Source organism: Octopus sinensis, unplaced genomic scaffold (genome assembly GCF_006345805.1).
Source record: "Octopus sinensis unplaced genomic scaffold, ASM634580v1 Contig14644, whole genome shotgun sequence".
Classification (NCBI taxonomy): Eukaryota; Metazoa; Mollusca; class Cephalopoda; order Octopoda; family Octopodidae; genus Octopus; species Octopus sinensis.
Genome location: NW_021833291.1, coordinates 47,501 through 71,127, shown reverse-complemented (window position 1 = coordinate 71,127; position 23,627 = coordinate 47,501). Strand labels below are relative to the sequence as shown.

Sequence of the window (23,627 nt, the reverse complement as noted above, 5' to 3'; positions counted from 1 at the left end):
CTCTTTTCCTAGTTGGCCTTCCTTTGGCATTGCTGCACCTCTTATGTGTCCACTGCAATCAAACAGTCACAGGCTGAATGAAAACAGAAACTGTAATGGAGTATAAATCAGATGAGGGGGAAAAATAAATAAAAGTGTTTAAAAAAAAAAGAACCAACAAAAAACAGGAGGTAATTTAGAAAAAAAGAAAGGAAAAGAAATCCAAAGCAGAAGATTAAATAAACTTTAAAAATCCTGACAGGGAAGAAATGAAAGAACTCAGACACAACATTTGACAGTAAAAATTATAAATATAATTTAAGAGTAAATATTGCTGAGGAAGTGAAAAACAAATTTTAAAAAATACAAAAACATAAAAAAAGAGAGAGGAAAGTTTGTAATTTTATAAATGACATTAAATTAAACATTCAGACGTTTGCCAGAATCTTAAATTCTGTATCATCTTTGTTTTGTGGATTTTTCCAGATAAACTTCTTTTGAAAATTCCAAAATTTTTTCATCACAGCCTTCGTATTACGTAGTCAGAGGCTGCTGATTTCTTTTGATTTCATTGCTTTCAGTGGGGTCAGTGGAAGCCCCTGCAAGTGTGAGTGCAGGGCTGTTGGCGAGGGAAGCAATTTGAGGAGATTGGTACAATTTTCGACAAGCTCCCAATCCAGAGTCTTTTGAAATATGTGGAGTGTCTCTAGAAGAGCAGATAAATTCTCATTCAAAGAAATGCTTGTTACTACTTTGCTCAAAATCTGACAAATCAGTATTTTCTTTATTATGTGATCTCGATCTTCAATGTTCTAACATTCCTCTGTGTCTGCGATTACTTGAAGAATTGTTGTTATTGGCTCTCTTATCGTGATTTCTTTTGGCCACTTGTCTGTGGACCTTTGGTTTGGCACCTTCTGGCTTCATTTGATTGTCTTTAGAGATGTTAGATATTGGACTGAAAGGAGACAGACCTTTGTGACAATGGGATGACTTGACAGGAGAAAAATACAGAGAACTAGTGTCTTGGAATGAATCAGCTGGCAAACTTTGATTGCTGTATGAAGATTTATCTTTGCAAAGCTGATTCGTTGAATATACTGAATGAGGCACATTTTTACTCTTAGCTAAAATTTGGTTGTGATTTTGTTTGGAAACAGCAGCAGCAGTAGTAGTAGTAGTAGTGGTGGCAGCATTTTGCTGTTCTGAAGATGTTGAAGAAGAACCATGAAGAGCAGCATTCTGCATTTTGGAAGCATGATGATGATGATGATGATGGTGATGATGATGATGATGATGATGATGAAGATGATGATGGATGATGATGATGATGATGGTGATGATGATGATGATGATGATGATGATGATGATGGTGATGATGGTGATGATGATGATGATGATGTTGGTTATTTTCCTCAAATGAAATTAATGAAAGAGAACCCATATCAATAGAAAAGGGAGAGGTAATTACTGGCCCTTTTCTCTCAAGTGATATGTCTTTCTGACTGTTTCGGGTTGATGACAGAATATTTGATGACAGAATGTTGAAAAGAATTTGAGTCATTACTCTTATCCCTGGCTTCAACATTTTCATTCTCAGCCTTTGCTTCAGAATCACTGCTACATGACAGACCAACACAACCAGGCGTTTCCCCAAGAGAAACAGAAAGTGAAACTGAACTGTCAGAGAGAAGAACTATTTCATGTTTTGTATCTCCACTTGCATTGCAAAGCAGCTGCAACTGGGATTGTTCATTGGAAGTTTCAATTTGAACAAATGCTTTGTTGCCTTCCTCAAGGGACGTATCAAGGCTGTCACTAGCAGAAATATGTTCTTCCACTGAAGACAAATTTAGGGAACTACTAGGTAAGGGCAACTCTTGGCAAGGTCCTGATGAAGAGTCTGAAATGTTAGGTAATGGTGAAGATGTAAACTGACCGGGATCAATTCTAGACTTGAACAACCCATAGCTGCTTCTACCTGATATTACTTCTGTATTCATGCTCTCTGGAGTCGACCAAGTCTGGCTGCTACATGGATATGAAGTATCAGATAAAATAACACTTGTATGTGACTCCAAACATGGATGTTCATTTTTGCTGTCTCTACCAGAATCAGTCAGTACCAAATCAGATTGGCCAAGACGACCAATTGTTTCATTTAAGAGATCAGCAGTTTCAGAAAATTGATTCTGGAATTATTCTTAGATTTTAAATTACTATTTACAATTCTTCTTTTGCGACTAGAAAACCAAAGGCTAGAAAGGCAACAAAAATATTTGTTGCTATGAAACATTTTTTTCTTCCGTTCATGGTGAGCAGACACTGGAGTGTTTTGTTCCATGTAATTCTCCAACTGACACTTTTTGATGAGTTTTCTTTTGCGAGAGATAACTTGCTGTCGCTTTGGTGATCTCCCCCATACTTTCTTGGTGCAAGCAGTTTTCTCAATTCGACACTGTTTTATATAGTGTGAATGATATTCAAACTTTCTCAGACCACGTGGTTTGTTATAATTTTGACCATAAGGGCAGTCTGAGGTGTCCCCTGTGAAAGCAGGGTAACCATCAGTTAAACTTGATAAGGATGAAGTAGACAAAGGTTCGGCATTACCTTCATCATTAGCCTCAGTTCTATGAATACTGCTAAGGTTAGCATATGTTGGTCTCTTTTCCAAACGAGGTGTTGTAACATTTACCTCAATGGGTTTTCTCTGTTCATCACTTGAACAGGTTTGACGCTTATCAGATATAAACTTTGTAAAAGAATCTTCCTTTGAATATTTTGTTGATTTTTTAGGCCATGAGGAAACAGATGACAATGATGATGATAATGATGAGGACATTGGTGGTGACAGTATACCATGAGTTTTTAACGAGTCAGGTTGATTTGTTGGAGACTGAACCATATTGGATGCTGAACTTTGCGACATAGGTGAACAGTACAATTTGTAATTTGTAGTCTGACTATGTAGTATAACCGGAGGCATTGGTGTTGACTCAGAAGGACAGAGTAAATTTTTGTTCCTCGTGTCACCAACTTTTGATTGTTCAAAACTCTGATCTTCATCATCGTCTGTGTCACTGGACATTTTTAATAGGGCTTCAATGGTACGGTTCCCATAATCTAAGCCTACATTTGAAGATGTAATTGGAAGAGGCCCGCAATGAGAAAGTTTTTCCATGTTGGGCAAAATTGTTCTACAACCCATCCGACAGAGTGTTTTTTTTTTAATTTTTCTTTCACAGAATATGTTACCATCTATCTTAATGTTATTCATCAAATCAGGATTGTCAACCAGTGAAGTGAGGGATCAAATGCAACCTGGAAATAAAAATAAAAAGGAAAATAAATAATAAATAAAATAATTATTGAGTAGTCACAAGAAGTCCTACCATCCCATTTTTTTGCTTCAATAAATCTGTGGTTGAACATCATCGTCATCATCCTTTCATGTCCATTTTCCAGACTGGCAAGCCGAAGAACTCTACCAGGTTCCAGTCTGATTTAGCTTGGTTTTTATGGCTGGAAGTGCTTCCTAACACCAACCACTTAACAGTGTGTGCTGGATGCTTTTTATGTGGCACCAGCATGGGAGCTATTACATGGCTCCTGTGCCGGTGCCATGTAAAAAAAAAACATGTATGTAAGATAATAGATTCCTTAAATATGCGCAGAGCTCAGTGTAACATAAAGTCTAAGCTGGATTCATAACCTGAACTTGTGGTTTACCAACCAGAACCCTTCATACATTTGTCAGTATTTTTGTTGCTATTTTGTTTTCTAGCCTTGTAACACAAAACTTTATTCAAGCTTCTGTTTATGCTTCCTCTTTCTTATCTTTTGCTTGTTTCAGTCATTAGACTCTGGCCATGCTGGAACACTGTTTTCAAGGATTTAGTCAAACAAATCGATCCCAATACTTAGCTTTTTTTTTCGGGTCTGATATTTATTCTACTAGTTTCTTTTTGCTGAGCTGCTAGGTTACAGTGATGTAAATGAACTAACACCAGTTGTCAAGTGGTGGATGGGGACAAATACAACACAAATAGATATATATGCATAGGCGCAGGAGTGGCTGTGTGGTAAGTAGCTTGCTTACCAACCACATAGTTCCGGGTTCAGTCCCACTGCGTGGCACCTTGGGCAAGTGTCTTCTGATATAGCCCCGGGCCGACCAATGCCTTGTGAGTGGATTTGGTACATGGAAACTGAAAGAAGCCTGTCATATATATGTGTATATATATATATATATATATATATATATATGTATGTGTGTGTATGTGTTTGTGTGTCTGTGTATGACCCCCCTAGCATTGCTTGACAACCAATGCTGGTGTGTTTATGTCCCCGTCACTTAGCGTTTCGGCAAAAGAGACCGCTAGAATAAGTACAGGGCTTACAAAGAATAAGTCTCGGGGTCGATTTGCTCGATTAAAGGTGGAGCTCCAGCATGGCCACAGTCAAATGACTGAAACAAGTAAAAGAAGAGAAAAAGAAAGAACACACACACACATACACGACATGTTTCTTCCAGTTTCTATCTACCAAAGTCATTTACAAGGCCTTGATTGACTGGAGTTATAGAAGACGCTTGCTAAAAGTACCATGCAATGAGAACGAACCCAGAGCCACGTGGTCGAAAAGCAAGCTTCTTATCCCACAACCAATTGTCTTATGACAATTATATAAACAAGAATAAGTCATTTAGTCAGTTGGTGCCAAGCATTTGAGAGTGCACATTGACTAAGATAACACAAGTACTGTTACCACTGTCACAACATGGAAAGAACAGTAACCGTATCCTCTTTGGTTTACCCCTAGTCAAGAGACTGCTATGAGCAAAACACTGCTTGCTTAAAGTTGGCACACACACTTACACCCTAACTGACAGGTCAACCAAAATGTCCTCACATACATGAATACACACTGTAGATTTGTCTACCAGAAATAATTTATTTTGTTGTTCATACTGTTAACAATCTTTATGAATTTCAATGAAATTTGCTAGCTGGCAGAATCGTTAGCACGCCGGGCGAAATGCGTAGCCGTATTTCGTCTGCCGTTACGTTCTGAGTTCAAATTCCGCCGAGGTCGACTTTGCCTTTCATCCTTTCGGGGTTCGATTAAATAAGTACCAGTTACGCACTGGGGTCGATATAATCGACTTAATCCGCTTGTCTGTCCTTGTTTGTCCTCTCTGTGTTTAGCCCCTTGTGGGTAGTAAAGAAATAGAAATAGAATATAATGATTGTTGGTGTACACTGCTGTAGTTTTTACCTATTGTCATGCCACTTTCACCTGCCAAAGTAAGTTGAATACAATTAAATTGATTACACTGAAGCGTTTCAACATATGTACACAAAATATTGATTCCATGGAATTAATTTCCTGTTTCAGAGCTGAATTCTTTTTCCAGTTTGTCTCTGAAACTTTGAACCTGCAAAACTCTCAAAAGGAAAAGACTCCAAGAGATATCTTAATCTTTTATCTCCTCCATTCAATGTTTTGTATGGCTCAACAAATTAATGCTATTTACTCTTATTACACGGTTCATAAACCTACCAGTAAGGAGAGATCTACATTCAAAATATATCACTAAAGTAATGGGACTTTAAAAAAAACATCTTTATCACTCACCAATGAAAGCATTGATGCAAAAAAACCAAACAATGTAATAAATAACTTAACTTCTGCTCACAACTGATAAAATTGCAATATCATTTAGATCACTGGAGTATAAAGACAACACTGAAATATCACTCTAATTATTTTATCCAAGTTCAAACTCCCTTTTGCAAATTAAATATTTAATAAATAACATCACAGAATTGTAACCCAACACTTTGAGGTCTTAATACCATTAAGCCCCCAAATCAAAGAAAAATCTGGAGAAATTTGTTCAATAAAATACAGAATGTAAACACATGTTAAACAGGAAATTCTTTCTAAAGTGAAGCTAAACATTGTTTCCTGTGCAAAAGAGTGCTTAGTTACAGTTTTCAATCCTAAACGACGGCATTGCTTGCTTGAATTGGCTTTGTGCAGTTCAGGATTTTGTGACAGTTGCAGATATTTGCAGGGTAGGATTTCAAGGGTTAAGAAACTAAAATACTTTTATGCATCAGACAGCAGCCTTGTCTCCAATATCCTTATTCTGATTGTCAATCAGACTTTGCTTATTTGCCAACCATCTTACAACAGTGCACTGGGTGCCTTTTACTATGATGCCAGCATTAATGAGGTTGCTTTGACCCTAAAAGCCTATAAAGTTTACATGAACTTATGGTGTCTCCAGTACCCTAAGGCAACCGCTTCCCCCTGATAAGATGAATAGCAGAGAGATAGAAAGTGAGAGAGAGAGAACCAGGCTGAGTGCGTGAAGGGAGTTTGAAGGGTGAAACAAAGTAGAAGAGCATAATGGAAAACACACCTGAACACATACCTGTGTGTGTGTGTGTGTGTATTGGTGAGAGAGAGAGAGAGAGAGAGTAATTGAAAGAAGGGAGTAGTGACAGTGAAAGAGAATTACAGGCAAGAACATTATTTTGGATAAAAAAAACCTCTACATACACACAGAAAAAAAAAGGTTTCTATTGAGAAAGATATAAAATGACATGGAAGGAAGAGGATAAATGTGCATTGTGTGAGATAAAGGGTGAGAGTGAATGAGAGAGAGAGAGAGTATTACACGAACTCAAACTCAGTATATGCATCTTTATATCTTTATATTTTGTCTTCAAAGAAAACACTTCTACTCTCTTCTCTTTCTCTTTAGAAGCATAGCAGCCTAAATTCCTTCAAGTCACACTCTACAATCACAAGAGAAGAAAGGGACACATTGGATAATGTAGTCTTAAATACAATATGTCTGGGGAATAAAAAAAAAAAGAAAGAAAGAAAGCAAAATGCTGGGATGATCCCAGCTGGAATGCCTTTCCTCATGAGTCTGCTAGATCTTCATGGTTTGACCTGGGGCTAAACAACTAGAACACACTGCACTTTCCTCCATGTCCTATGATGTGGAAGAGGATGAGCAAAACAGTGAGAATATGTTTCTTGTTATAGTTGTTGTCTTTGATTTGTCTATTCTATTCAATTGTTCTTTCCATACATTTCATCTCTGCCTCACATCTTCTACTCAGTCTTCTCAACAAACCCAACATATCAATTGTCTGTCTTTTACATTTTCTTTTTCTTTCTAACTAGCTGTGGCCATGCTGGATCTTTGTTTGTCATGGTCGTCATGATTTGTCATCATCATCATCACCAAAACCACCACCTATCCTTCATTTTCATGTTCACTTTTCCACAGACAAAATTCCTTGAGGCAAATTTTCTACAGCCTTCCTGTCATCCACCCTCACTTCTTTCCGAGTAAGCTAACATTCCCCCATGGCTGGACATTTTTTCACAGAAGAATGGGAATGAAAGAGACTGCTTGTACAAGGTAATGCCTGCTTACAACTATTAGGCGATGTCAAGACAACAAATACACACACAATATATACGTATTCTTTTATTTTTCTCAGCTGTTTGACTGTGGCCATGCTGGAGCACCATCTTTAATTGAACAAATCGACTTCAAGACTTATTCTTTGTAAGCCTAGTATTTATTCTATCAGTCTCTTTTGCTGAACTGATACAGGGACATAAACACACCAATACCAGTTGTCAAACGATGGGGGGGCAAACACAGACACACAAACATATATACAAACACACACACATATATGACAGGCTTCTTTGCCTGTCACAAGGCTTTGGTCAGTCCGAGGCTATAGCAGAAGACACTTGTCCAAGGTGCCATGCAGTGGGACTGAACCCGGAACCATGTGTTTGGTAAGCAAGCTACTTACCACACAGCCACTCTTGCAACTATATATATATATATATATATATATATATATATATATATATTAAATGTGATGGGCTTTTAAAGTTTCCATCTACTGAATCCATTCATAAGGGTTTGGTCAGCCTAAGAGTACAGAGTAAAAGACACTTGTCCAAAGTGCCATGCAGTGAAACTGAACCTGAAACCTTGTGATTGGGAAACATGTTTAATCATCATCATCATCATCACTGTTTAACGTCCGCTTTCCATGCTAGCATGGGTTGGACGGTTCAACAGGGGTCTGGGCAGCCCGAAGGCTGCACCAGGCCAGTCAGATCTGGCAGTGTTTCTACAGCTGGATGCCTTTCCTAACGTGAGTGTGGTGGGTGCTTCTTACGTGCCACCGACATAGATGCCAGATGAAGCTGGCGAACGGCCATGCTCGGGTGGTGCTTTTTACATGCCACCGGCACGGGGGCCAAGTGAGGCTGGCAACGGCCACGATCGGCTGGTGTTTGTTACATGCCACCGGCACGGAGGCCAGTCGATACGGCGCTGGCCATGGCCACGTTCGGATGGTTCTCTTACGTGCCACCGGCACTGGTATCACAACTACAAATTCCATTGATGTTGATCGATTTTGATTTTCACTAGCCTCAACAGGTCTTCACAAGTAGAGTTATGTGTCCCAAGAAGGAAGGTATGCACAGGTGGACTGACTACGTCCCAGTTAGAGGCCACGGGTTGTGGCCTCACTTGTCCTGCCAGATAAATAAAATAAAAAATTGCAATTCTACTGAAGCTGAATATCTGTATGTTACCAGGTGACTGTATAACCAATTAAAGCATATTACAGAGTAGCTATTCGAAATTAAGACATAGACGTGAGGTGGCATGAATTTAAAAGGTGCTGGGCTACTGACCATATTAATTAGAATTACTAATTATATTATTTGAGAACCAATACAGCACAAATTATGGAGAAATAAATGTATGAAGTAATTTCTGTATGTATTTAATGTTGCTATGAAATAAGGCCTCATGTGAACATTTTTGGCAGTTTGGATGAAAACTGAACTGGCTGCTCTCTGTTAATTACTGGCCTTCCATTCTCAAGATGTCCAGCGTAAGAAATGGGAGACCATTAAAATATTAACATATTTCTGTGAAGGAATAAGTCATTTAAATAATGATTGTGGCCGTTGCCAGCCTCGCCTGGCCCCCGTGCCGGTGGCACGTAAAAAGCACCATCCAATCGTGGCCGTTTGCCAGCCTCGTCTGCACCTGTGCCGGTGGCACGCAAAAAGCACCCACTACACTCACGGAGTGGTTGGCGTTAGGAAGGGCATCCAGCTGTAGAAACACTGCCAGATCAGACTGGGCCTGGTGCAACCTTCTGGCTTCCCAGACCCCAGTTGAACCGTCCAACCCATGCCAGCATGGAAAGCGGACACTAAACGAAGATGATGATGATGATGATGATGATGTACAAGGTTGATGGCTTGACAACAATTACTAGGATTTTGTCTTCCATCCATTCATGATTGATAAAGTAAGTACCAGTTATGTACTGGGGTTGATGTGATTGACTTATCCTTTCCCTTGAAATTACTAGTTTTGTGCCAAAATTTGAAACCAATAATTACTATGATATTGTTAATGTAAATTTATGAATAGGCATAGGAGTGGCTGTGTGGTAAGTAGCTTGCTTACCAACCACATGGTTCCGTTTCAGTCCCTCTACGTGGCACCTTGGGTAAGTGTCTTCTACTATAGCCTCGGGCCGACTAAAGCCTTGTGAGTGAATTTGGTAGACGGAAACTGAAAGAAGCCTGTCGCATATATGTATATATATATATATATATATATATATATATAATATATATATATGTGTGTGTATATGCGTGTTTGTGCTTGTCCCCCCAACATCGCTTGACAACCGATGCTGGTGTGTCCCTGTAACTTAGCGGTTCGGCAAAAAAAGAGACCAATAAAATAAGTACTAGGCTTACAAAGAATAAGCCCTGGGGTCGATTCGATCGATTAAAGGTGGTGCTCCAGCATGGCCCCAGTCACATGACTGAAACAAGTAAAAGAGTAAATTAGTTGGCACTAATGAAAAGCATCCAACTGTAAGAAACGAGACCAAAGCAGACACTGGATCGTGATGCAGTCCTTGGACCGTATGGATCATTGTCAAACCATCCATCTCATGCCAGCATGGAACATGGATATTAAATGATGATGATGATGACAATGATATATAAATATTTATATCTGGATTCATCAAATTAAGTAACCAGTACACTCTGTTGGCATCAGGAAGGGCATCCAAACAAAAAGCATCTCAAAGCAGATAGTGAAACATGATGCGATGCTCAGATCCTTTGGATTTGTCAACCATCAAAACCCATGCCAGCAAGGAAGGATATTAAAAGATGAAGATTATGAGCTAATATCCACACATATTTACTGGGCAATTTTTTTCACAGTTAGGGAGAATTAAAATTACAAGTTTCATTGTTAATTACAAATTCAAGGGCCTAATTTAACAGCCTCAATGCAGTCATTCAATCTGATAGAAACAGAAGTTAAGTCTCATTTACAGTACACTCTACCAACAAAGGAAGTATATATTGAATAATGCAGTCCTTGATGCTCCTAACAGAAACAGATGGTCATGGATGGAATGTCTTTGATTGTGAGGCCTGCTTGATCAGAACAGAACCAGGGCTAAACAACCACAACATGAATGTCTAACCCCCAAACATGAGAGATGTGATTTATTGCTAACCCCATAATAGGTTTTGTATGTTACCTTTCACTTTGCGTTAGTACAACAGATGTTTCCAAAATCAATAATCTTGTTTAATTTCTAACCCGGCCCAAGTATTCTGTTTTATGTTAAAATCGACCAGATCTGACCTCTCACACCTACCCTATAATGTCTTTCTAAAAATATACAAACACACCGTTGAAATCTTGAAGCTACAATGTGTGATTAATACAAAACAACATGAATAAATTCACATAGTTGCAGGCATGGCTGTGTGGTAAGAAGCTGGCTTCCTAATCACAGGGTTCCGAGTTCAGTTTCACTGCATGGCACTTTGGGCACAAATATCTTCTACTATAGTCTCGGGTCAGCCAAAGCCTTGTGAGTAGATTTGGTATATGGAAACTGAAAGAAGCCCATCATATATATATATATATATAAAGTGAGATAGGGGTTATGAGTGTAACCCACGATGGGATATCAGTTATCCAATATACTGCTGGTGAAGTACAGCTGTAAGATCCATTTTATGTGTAATATTTTTATGGTTTTATCTTACTTATTGATGTAAATTGTTTTATTCTGTTGGATTTGGATGTTCCTATTGAAGTAGTTAATAAATAATATGAATTGGTAATATCTGTAAGTCGGTGATTGAAGGGAATCTGTTCCTCTATTTTCTTATTTGTATTATATATATATGTGTGTGTGTGTGTGTGTGTATATCTATGTGTGTAAGTCATTGTGTTTGTCCCCACCAGTGCTTGACAACCAGTGTTGGTATGTTTACATCCCCATAACTTAGCGGTTTGACAAAAGAGGCTACTAGAATAAGTAGTAGGCTTTAAAAAATAAGTCCTCAGCTCAATATGTTTTACAAAAAAAACCTTCAAGATGGGGTCCCTGCATGGCCACAGTCCATTGACTGAAACAAGTAAAAGAAAAACGGTAAATGATACATAAGCAATACAACTGACAAAGGAATCTGAATTCTAAAGGGTTTTATATATATATATATATATAACTAATACCTTTGTGCTGGCTCAGTGGTTACAGCGTCGAGTTTACGATCACAAGATTGTGAGTCTGAATCCCAGACCGGGCTGCGTGATGTGTTCTTGAGCAAGACACTTTATTTCACGTTGCTCCAATCCACTCAGTTGTAGAAATGAGTTGCGACATCACAGGTGCCAAGCTGTATCAGCCTTTGCCTTTCTCTTGGATAACACTGGTGACGTGGAGAGGGGAGGTTGGTATGCATGGGTGACTGCTGGTCTTCCATAAACAACCTTGCCCGGACCTGTGCCTGGGAGGGTAACTTTCTAGGTGTAATCCCATGGTTAATTATAACTGAAGGGGGTTCTCAGCAGTGCTGGTGCTGCTACAATAACACATTAAGGCTCATTTTTCATAAGGAGATTGTTTTCTACACATACAGGCTTGTTCTTTCAGGTGCTGGTGCCACATAAAAAGCACCCAGCACACTCTGTTAAGTGGTTAGCATTAGGAAGGGCATCCAGCTGTAGAAACCATGCCACAACAAGCAGTTGGAGTCTGGCCAGTTCCATGCCAAACCATGCAACTCGTGCCAACATGAAAAGCAGACGTTAAATGATGATGATTGTATGTGAAATGGTGAAATTGTCCGTGTTCCATGCTGGCATAGGTTGGCGGTTTGACTGAGGGCTGGGAAGCCAGAAGGCTGCACCAGGCTCCAATCTGATCTGGCGAAGTTTCTACCGCTGGATGCCCTTCCTAATGCCAACCGTTCCGAAAATTACTCATAAATTTTAATTATAAATTAGGGAAGACATTGACAATATACAATCATAATTAACTTAAATAATCTTTTCGTTTTACTGTTGCCAATAGCCGTGGCTGTGTGGTAAGAAGCGTGCTTACTAGCCATATTATTCCGCATTCAGTCTCACTGCGTAGCACCTTCAGTTAACGTCTTTTGCTATAGCCTCGAGCCGACCAAACCTGTGGTAGACAGTAACTGAAAGGAGCACATCGGGATCTTTTCCTTTTGAACGCCACTTTTCAACACAATTTCTAGTTAACTAAACACTTTTAAACTTCGTATACTGGTAGAATGTGTCAAAATAAAACATTTTTTTCTATCGGCTTTCTTGAGAAAATTGTAATTTATAAGTTTAACGTAGTTTAATTTTTCGAATTTTAACCAATCCTATGGCCTCTATTTAGCTAAAATCATTTGCTGCATCTAAAACAGACAACATCCTGTCACTAACTCTAATCCTCACCCTAACCCTAAATTTTAGCCTTTCGTTTTTTTTTTCTTAATTGTTAAATTAATTTAAGGATAACAATTAGGAAAAAAAAACGAAAGGCTAAAATTTAGGGTTAGGGCGAGGGTTAGAGTTAGGGTTAGTGACAGGATGTTGTCTCAGTTTTAGACGCAGCTAATGATTTTAGCTCAATAGAGGCCATAGGATTGGTTAAAATACGAAAAATTAAACTATGTTAAACTTATAAATTACAATTTACTCAAGAAAGCCGATAGAAAAAAATGTTTTATTTTGACACATTCTACCAGTATACGAAGTTTAAAAGTGTTTAGTTAACTAGAAATTGTGTTGAAAACTGCCGTTCAAAAGGAAAAATCCATATATATATATATATATATATATAAAACAATTGCAGCGTGGAAGGTGTTTGTAAGCCATTTAAGAAACACACAAAAGCCGTTCAATTCACTTCAACATTTAAGTTTAATTTGTCAAAACATTTTCGTCGCTTTAAGACCGCAACCTGTTCACTGACAAAAATGTTGAAGTGAATCGAACGGCTTTTGTGTGTTTCTTAAATGGCTTACAAACACCTTCCACGCTGCTATTGTTTTCGTTCCAGCACACGATCTCAGATCAAATCACTTGCTATGCAAGTACATCTCCGTAATATATTTATGTATATACATCTCCGTAATATATATGATTTTGATTTTGATTTTTCCAGTTTCAGCTAATGAGCTGTGGCCATGCTGGGGCACCGATATATATATATTTTTATTTTTTTTTTTACTTGTTTCAGTCATTTGACTGCGGCCATGCTGGAGCACCGCCTTTAGTCGACCAAATCGACCCCGGGATTTATTCTTTGTAAGCCCAGTACTTATTCTATCGGTCTCTTTTTGCCGAACCGCTAAGTGACGGGGACGTAAACACACCAGCATCGGTTGTCAAGCAATGCTAGGGGGACAAACACAGACACATACATATATATACATATACGACCGCTTCTTTCAGTTTCCGTCTACCAAATCCACTCACAAGGCATTGGTCGGCCCGGGGCTATAGTAGAAGACACTTGCCCAAGATGCCACGCAGTGGGACTGAACCCGGAACCATGTGGTTGGTTAGCAAGCTACTTACCACACAGCCACTTCTGGCTTTAAATATATATATATATATTTAAAGCGGTGCTCTAGCATGGCCGCAGTCAAATGACTGAAAGAAAAGAATAAAAAGAAATATTTCTGTATCACCAAACTTATGTTTACATACATGCATACATACATACATACACACACACACACATACATACATGCACACACACATACATACATACATACACACACACACACATACATATCTCTACACGTGTGCATCACTTGCTCTATTTAGATTTTGCTTGTGTTGTTTTATTGTTTTCTGTTTTTCTTGGTACCAATCGAAGTGGAGGGGTGAGGGGAGAGGGGAGAGAGAGAGAGTGAGAGTGAGGGGGAGGGCAGAAAAGGAGGAGTAAAAAGAAGAAGTAGAGAGAGAGGGAGGGCGGGGAGAGGGAAGTATTATTAGTCTCTCCGCCAAATACTATAAAATTTGAATATCTTATCCACTCTCAACCGAAGACGTCGTTATACATTCATCTGCCGAGACGAAGAGCAGTCAACTCGAACGAGAATGCTTCTCGGTGGTCGCTCTGTTTGCTAGAAATAGCAACCCACTCATGCTGGTTCAATCCTGAAAACCTATGTAAAGTTCACACGAGTCAATGCAGGAGCCACTAAGCGGTTCGCTTAACCTATGGCTAGTCGAATCTCATTGAAATCCCACCCTACCAGTCTTAAAAACAAAAAAACATTAAAGCCTGATTGTTATAATTGGAAAATCAGTATTTTCCTATTATCAACAGCCATTTTTTTTTTAAATTAAAGGATTATTAAATAAGCTGTTACACACACTCTTGGCTGGATGTAATAATCGATCGGTGGACTTTCAAAATAGCTATCTCTGCCTCATGGATAAAGAAAAGAGGAGGAATTGTGATGATTGTTCCTTTTCTGAAAGAATTTTTTGTTCGCAATATTTGAATTTTAAAAAATATATTTGGCCTCTCCATTCCATGCCTTTCCCACAATAAATTCCAACTGATTCTCCTCTCCAGGAATAATTAGTTGGAAAGTCTGCCGATCAACTATTACAGCCGTCTCTCGAGTGTAATAGATAGTTTAGAATTCGGAGCGTATCTTCACAAATATCCCCCCCACCACAACTTTGTCTCATAACTTTCAGAAAAATAGAGATTTTCTGATGAAATTTTCTACAAATTCCTTTGACATGGTGTAAATTCTGATTACATCAGAATTTTTGATGAAAAAAATTGGGGGAGATTCGGATAATTCACGCGAATCGACTTTGTTTCCTCATAATTTTCAGAAAAATGGATAATTTTTAATTTCCTACAAATACCTTTCAGATGGTATCGGAATTTAATGTGTAAAACAAAAAACAAAAGAAAACACCGGTGTGTGTGTGTGTGTGTGTGCCACCATTTAAAAAAATAATAAATCCCGATATTATCGAAATCTACAGCAGCTGATTTGGAGCTAAACAATAATGATAAATAACACTAAACATTTTGAAATTTTCCTACATTTCGGTGGCCCTTGTTGGCACAAGTAAACTCTATAAAAGTGGGCTCCCTCGTACCCAAATTATTGTTTATTATTTGTAAAGATGAGGTAGCGGGTTGGTAGAATCGTCAAAGCGTCGGGGAAAAAAATGTCTTGTGATATTTCTTCTTACTCTTTACGTTCAGAGTTCAAATCCTGCCGAGGTCAACTTTGCCCTTCATTGTTTCGGGAGTCAATAAAATAAGGTACCAGTCAAGTACTGGGATCGCTGGTGTCGATTATCCTCTCTCCCACAAAATTACTGAAACTATTTATAAAGATTCGAAAGGAAAAAGCAAGCGGACTGGCAGAACTGTTAGAGTATCGCAAAAAATGCTTTCCAGTACATTTTCCCTGACTCTTTGAGTTTAAATCCCAAGGAGGCCAACCTTTGACTTTCATCTTTTCAGAGTCGATATAATTAAATACAGTTGAGTACTGGAATCGATGTAATCGACTCACTACTCCAAACTTGCTGGCTTTAGTCCAAAATTTGAAACCGTTATTTGAAAAGTGGTTGACAGGCAGAAATGTTAAGGCGTTGGAATAAATAATTTGCGGTTAATTTCCTCTCCTGAAATTGCCGGCCTTTGTAAGTACCTATTATTTATGACACTTGAAAGACATTAGAGCGGCAGAAGAACTGATAAAGTACCAGACAAAATGCCTATCTTATTACATGCCTTTATGTTGTGAATTAAAATCTGAGGCCAGCTTTGCTCTTCAGTACCAGTGGAAAAGATTTTCTAAGTGTAGAAGTGTAGTAAGGTGAGAGGGCAATTGTTATTTAAAACCAGATGAAAGCAGTGAGATGGCATAATCGTTAGTGCGTCGGACAAAATGCCTAGTAGCATTTCTTCTGGCTTTACGTTCTGAGTTCAAATCCCAGACATAGATTTTGTCTTTCATCCTTTCGGAGTCGATAAAATAAGTACAAGTCGAGCCCTGGTGTCGATGATGTAATCAACTAGCCCCCAAACCCCAAATTTCAGGCCTTGTACCTATTAGTTGATAGAGCTATTTAAATCCAGATATAAAATGATTCAACAGACATATACTCCATTGATGGCTATACTAGCGTAGCTAGAGGGAGCGATCCGCCCCAGGTGGCACCAGTTTTCGATCTGCTGTAGGCAATATGTATTTTTTGTGGGGCACCGGGGGCAGCACACCAAAAGGCCGCCCCAGGAGGCACACACTTTAGCTACGCTCATGTCACTAGACCATAATTCTATTTTGGGGGAACAGAAGGTAGCCCTCGGGTTTACTTACTTATTATCTTTCAAACTAGGGTCTTATTATCTTTCAAACTAGGGCTCGATATGAATCACGACTATAAGATACCCGGTTTTGGTTAAACTGCACCGCAAAATGTGGGAGTAGTTAGGAATCTAAATCGTAGGAGACAGATAGCACACAACCTCACTTTTATATATAAAGATATATCCCCCTCAAGCCGGCTATTTTCATGCTAGAAATAACAGCCAAATCTCACTAAACTGCGGTAACATAATGAAATGAATTGTGTAATGAATCTACTCACCTTTCTGCAAATATTTCTTTCGGGGTATTTTCCCCACATCAATATGAAATTAAGGTTTTTTTTTATTATTTTATTTGAAATTTACAAAAAAATATGAGTTTTGTCGAGAAGTGTGTTCGGGGAAACAGCGTTGGCAGGGATTAGAAGAGATGTGTTCGAGAAAGAGTGGATGGCTGTGTGGTAAGTAGCTTCCTCACCAACCACATGGTTCCGGGTTCAGTCCCACTGCGTGGCACCTTGGCCAAGTGTCTTCTACTATAGTCTTGAGCCAGCAAAAGCCTTGTGAGTGGGTTTGGTAGACGGAACCTTTAAGAAGCCCGTCGTATATATGTATATATGTATATATATATATGTGTGTGTGTGTGTGTGTGTGTGTGTGTGTGTGCGTGTGTGTGTGTGTTTGTCCACCCAACAATATTTGTTGAATATACATTGCATTAGAAGTATTTAGACGTTTTCTGTTGCGCTCCTAGCGACCGGGTGTTGAGGTTTACTGCTCGGATCCTCTACGGTTGATCGTGGGTATTTTCCGAGCCCCCTCCCCTCACCCCCACCCGTTTGTCAGCGCGATTTTTTTCGTCATATTCCTTCTATATACGATGCCTTACACCTGTTACACATATTCTTTTCCATTTTCCCACCCGGGCGCGGATCTATATATTAACCGAGACTGTACTTAAATAAAAGACTGGGTGGTCACGACTGGAACGCTTTTGATAAGTCTACCGGATTAGTGTTGACCTGGGACTAAAACACAACTACTTTTAATATTTCGGAAGTTGTGTCTGTCTCTACAAGCTAGAAATAACAGCCAAATGTCTTTTCAATTACACTGTTGTTTTAGATATAGTCACATTGCTTAATGTCGCCCAAGGTACATTACTACATGATTGTCATTTTCAGACATATTATATCTTGGATTACCTGCCATTAATTGTAGTTCTACCCGTTCAGGTCTGACCTGGGGCTAAACGTCAAAACCGATATTCCTATTCCTCATTTGTTTTTGGTTAATTCTTCATTAGACTCTTTCAGGGTTGAAATATGTCAAGCATGTTGTTTAATACCAGGTCAGATCTAAACAAGTACTGACCTATGATCAAATATACTCCAGCTGTGATCATCGTGTCTGTTTCAACTGCATATATCTTATATATTATTTTAAGAATCGCAGGCAGGATGTGACTTGAGGGAGATTTGACTACGCTTCCATGTGTTTTGTTTGTGTAAAAGCACTTAGGTTAGTTGGTTTGCAGATGCATTAAGTGTGCTTGTGTGCATGGTTGAATATTGAATCTTATAGGACCTATCAAATATGCAATGAAAATAAAAAAATTAAAAAATTAAATGGTAAACGGTTAAATTTGGAAAACGGTTAATACCAAAAATCACAGCAGAATAAGATAGAAATAATGAAGTGAGGGGGAGAGAGAAAGAGAAAGGAAGGGAAAGAAGGGGAGAGAGGAGCCGGAAGGAAAGAGAGGGAGGAGGAAGAAGAGGGAAAGGGAAGGAAGAGATATATTGAAAGTAATTTCCCTAAGAGACTCGTTTTAAAGAAAATCATTTTTTGTGTGTGTTGCAAATAATGACAAACCATTATTTACAGAGTTTACTCTTCTTTTTTTTTTTACTTCGTTGAAGCATCTCTTAGCAATAACTGAATGTTTTGCACCTCCGTTAGCAACAGTAACTACATGTTTCTGCGTGGATTCTGTTAGCAACAACCAAACGTTTCTAGAATGGGGTGTATCGATCTGTTAGCAACAGTAACTAGATGTTTCTACTATGTGGTCTCTCCATCTGTTAGTAACAGTAAGTAAATATTTCTATGTGGCCCCTCCATCTGTTAGCAACAGTAACTAGATGGTCCTAGTACGAGGCCTCTCCGTCTGATAGCAACGGCAACTAAATGCTTCTGTTTGACGATACCATTTGTTAGTAACAACGACTACATGTTTCTACTATCTAGTCTTTCCATCTGTTAGCAACAATAAATTAATAACTCTACGTGATCACTGTTAGCAACAGTAACTTAATAACCCTTACTCTGTGGCCTCTCCATCTCTTAGCAACAATAACTAAATGTTTGTTTGATCTTCCCATCTATTAGCAACAGTAACTAGATGTTCCTAGTATGTGGTTCTCCCCCCGTTTGTTAGCAATAGCAACTAAATGCTTCTTTTGGCTTCGCCACAACTACGTTTCTACTATGTGGTCTCTCCATCTTTTAGCAACAGTAACTTAATATGTCTGTGGTCACTGGTAGCAATTAGTAAGTTAATATCTCCATTCTGTTACCTTTCCATCTGTTAGCGACAGTAACTAAATGTTTTACATTAACATCGACAACAATGGTAACTAGTACTACTAATGCTACTACTATTACTGCTACTACTACAGCACCTACCACCACCACCCACCACCACCACCACCATCACTACCACTACTCTACTGCTGCTGCTGCTGCTACTGCCACTGCTACTGCTGTTTTGTTAAGCAACAAGACGGGTAAGGGTGATTAGGTGATGGTCTAGGGCTTAGGGGCGGGAGACCCCAGACCTTGGGAAAAAAAAACAAAACTTTGGTTGTCTTGTTGTAGTCGAGGGCTCTTCGTTGACGCCCGACACCACTGGGAGGTGGCCCTCGAAGCCGCTGGAAATGGAGATCTCCAGGTCCAAATTCTTGGACGGCTGCTGCTGATATCACTACTATTATCTGTTCCACAGACACATGGACTCCTAACTTAATTCTCAGACAGAATCAGCGTGACACAATAGAACAAGTTTGGACTTTTCAATTATGAGTTCAGTCCATCTGACAGGCTTCAATTAGTTTCCGCCACAGACAAGACTCGGATTGACTCCAATCTATGATAAAGGATACTTAGCCACGTATCAGAAAGTGGGATTGAAGCCGGGACCTCGTGACTGCAAAGCGAACTTCTTAACCATTCGGTCATGCTGCAGCAATTTTATACACAAGTGAGCGCACGCACTCACTCAGACGCGCGCGTGTAGACATGAACACGCACACACACACACACACGTGTTCTTGAATATTCATTTCTGCTCTAGGCACAAGGCCCGAAATTTTTGGGGAGGGGTGCTAGTCGATTAGATCGACCCAGTACTCATGGGTTCTTTTGCTGTCTTTCTTCAAAGTAAAAAGTGTAGCAATGGAATGACTAAACGTTTGGCAACTGGCTTTTTTAAGGTAGCATTGCATTGAACCCTGGCAAAGAAAGGGTAAGTGCTTCATTTATTGGACCAAAACATGTGTCAAAAGGGTAGCTAGAGGTGCAAACGTGTTGGTGCATGATCCTTTTTGCTCTCTCCCCCCAAAATAACACATTAACGTGTAAAATGGAGCAATTCAGGCGTGAACAAAAGTTCAGCAACACATGTGCGCATAAGGTCACTTTATGTGTATGCCCCCCGATCATGCATGCAGGTCACGGGGGTGAATTCCTCGCCATGACCTAGCTCTGACCTTGTGGAGCATGTGTATAAATTTTGAGGTCAATCGGACGTTGAATGTGGATTTCTATAAAAAACATAAATGGCTACAGACACACTGACACACAGGCACATACACACACACACACAAACTCAATTTTATAAATATAGAAGATGTGTGTGTGTGTGTGTTTATGTGTGCGTGTGTGTGTATTAAACTCTATATACGTTTTTACGTGTGTATGGATGTGTAGATGTGTATTTGTATTAATGGACGGTGAAAGTGTGTATTTATGGAAAGATGCTGTATGTATATACAAGTATATGTGTGTATACATCATGCATGTATGTATGTGTTTTTATTTGCTTTGTCTGGAAGGTGGGGCAAAGCCCATGGCCTCTGCAGACCCTCCAACACCATTGTGTTTCATGTCATTAATGTTCTGGTCTAACCCCTGCAAGAAAGATATGAGCAGGGAGAAGACAATTACGGTGGCTCGATGTTTCAGGGAGGAAAGAAGGACGGCGTGGATTGGTCAGACCAGGACTGAAGTTTGGATTGAAGAGAGGTGAGAGAGAGGAGCGGATCTGTGGTTGCTGAATGGGAGAGAGACATGAACAGCGACCTTCACAGGCATGATGGAAACATGCCGGAGAGTAAAGAGTCTGTTCTTTAGGGGTTGAATGCCAATCAGTTGAGCAGCCCTTATTTGGACGTGGTCCAGGTTGAATGGTTGAGGCAGATTGGTGAGGAATGAAGGTTCATATTGACTCCATGAGGATGGTCATTGTTGGATTTAGCAATAAGCAGGTGATTGGCTTATGTGACAGAACCAAACCCCTGGAAGTACACGAGAGTTAATTTTGAATGAGATGGAATGAGCTCCATCAACATAAGTTGCAATGGTGTGATCTGATTGGAAGCTACTGACTGAAGAGGTGTGAAATGGGTAGAAACCATACGTGGGAATTTTCTTTTCTTTTTTTGTAGGAGATTCACATCCCAGACAGGGACAAAAGTTTTCTTGTTGTCTTGGGGTAACAAAGTGGCTTTTACTGAACATCTCAGAAATGTCATCCGGCTGGTGAATGACAAGAAACCATCGGTCCCCAACGGATCGGGCTCAGCACAAGATGTGCTAATGGTCACTGGGCTGAGAGAGGGATTCAACGTTTTGGAGAAGGTCATTGTTTTCATTACCTGGGAGATGTTTGAGGTGAGAGCCATAGCGTGATACTTGATTGGGTTAAACGAGCTGCCTTTATTTGGAATGGGGCACACTGAAGCATGCCTGAAAATGTCAGTAATAATTGGAATTAATATGGATTTATAATCAACGTAGAGGAGCTTTAGGTTTCAAAACATTTACCCATAAATGTTCTCCTTCCCACTGATTGTATTACAGATGTATATATGTATATATATATCTATATGTACGTGTATCTCTAGTTATCTGTCTGTCTGTCTATGTAAATATATGTATGTGTGTCGGTGTGTGTATTTCTTAGCAGAGGTGTTGAATATATTTATCCTGCGGCAGTCTTTGCTGAGGTTGGTATTGTATCTTGCTGTAGCCAAAACATCATGTGACAGTAGGGGGGAGGAAGCCCCTTGATGACATTCAGGCAGCTGATGATCACATGTGTTAGTGCAAGGTCAACATTTACTGTTGTGTATCTTGGTTGGCAATTTAAGGGTTTCACTGTCTCATCTGTTCATTAGATACTCCATAGCTTTCTCCTGCTCTTGGGTCACAAATAAAAAAAATAAAATCCCCCAAAATAACATAGCCTTCAAGACGTGAAATGGTGTACCAATCACAATTTGTTTTAAGGTTGCACTTCAGGTCACACTTCATTTCAAGTTTAAGGGAAACCATCATCATCATTATCATAATCATTGAACATCTGCCTTCCATGCTGGCATGGGTTGGACGGTTTGACAGGAGTTGGCCAGGCAGCAGCTGGCACCAGACTTCTCTATCTGTTTTATCAGGGTTTTTATGGCTGGATGCCCTTCCTAAAACCAATCACCCAGCAGAGTGGACCTTTTTTTACATGGCACAAGCACAGGCGAGGTCAGTTTTGGCAAGGTTCTCACAGTTTGATGCCTTTCCAAATGCCAACCACTACACAGTGTGGACTGAATGCTTTTCACATGGCACCAGTGCTAGCAGGGCCACCAAGTGACTTGGAAGACAAAGGTCCTTTGAGAAGGGAGGGGACATTGGAGGAGATGATCTTGTGTCAGATGATGAAAGCTTACACTGAGACAGAAACAGGTGTGTTTCAGTAGAGGAGGTACATAGTTACCCGGGCCATACATTATTGTTTATAGTATAGAGAATGTTTGTGTTCTTGTGTCGGCTGAGGTAGGCTAGTCCTACGCACCTGGGTTCAAATGAGAGGTCAACAGAAAGCGAATGTTTATTGAAGAGTCAGTTGCAGGAACCGAAGGATGTTACAGACTTCATGCTTTAGCATTTGGTTTGATGTATCTATTTTTTTTGCATCTGTTTTTTTTACACTGCTGTGTGATATCGTTCAGTGATATCAAACTGCCTTTAAACCCTGCCTGGTGTTACTCTGGCATGGGATCCACGACCTAAACGGAGATTACTTTAGGTTACTTTTTAGTTTATTTTCCCATTTTTAAATACCTTTAAGATGTTGGCTAAAGATTTTTTACAATAAATTCTTCTGTACTTAGCATTGTAAATGCATTCTTTCAAACTTCTTTCTATTTTAATGATGATAAAACTGTTTCCTGTAGGACTTAGTGAATAATGATCCTGTCTATTATAGGCAGAAAGCCTGAAATTTGTGGGAGGGGCATAGTCGATTACATTGACCCCCAGTACTCAACTGGTACTTAATTTATCAACCCCAAAATAATGAAAGGTAACGTCGACCTCAGTGAAATTTGAACTCAGAACGTAGCGATGAGCGAAATATCGCTAAGCATTTTGTCCAGAATGCTAATGATTCTGCCAGCTCACCTCCTTGACTTAGAGAATAATGATAAAAAAACAAAAAACTGGAATAAAAATAAGCCACGAGTTTTGCAACGAAAGAAATGAACCTAAAGTACGATGATGGTAGTGGTGGTGGTGGGTGATGAT

At 39.4% G+C, this 23,627-nt stretch overlaps 1 protein-coding gene across 1 annotated transcript in view; it reads right to left on the bottom strand.

Annotated features, from left to right (window-relative positions):
• Window positions 1-2,140: 2,140 nt before the first annotated feature.
• Window positions 2,141-23,627, bottom strand: part of LOC118761522 — a 24,747-nt gene continuing 3,260 nt past the window's right edge. Inside the window, exon 2 of the mRNA XM_036499529.1 lies at window positions 2,141-3,303. Coding sequence (XP_036355422.1) covers window positions 2,141-3,259 — 1,119 coding nt within the window. The 5' untranslated portion in view covers window positions 3,260-3,303. The remainder of the gene's footprint in view (window positions 3,304-23,627) is intronic.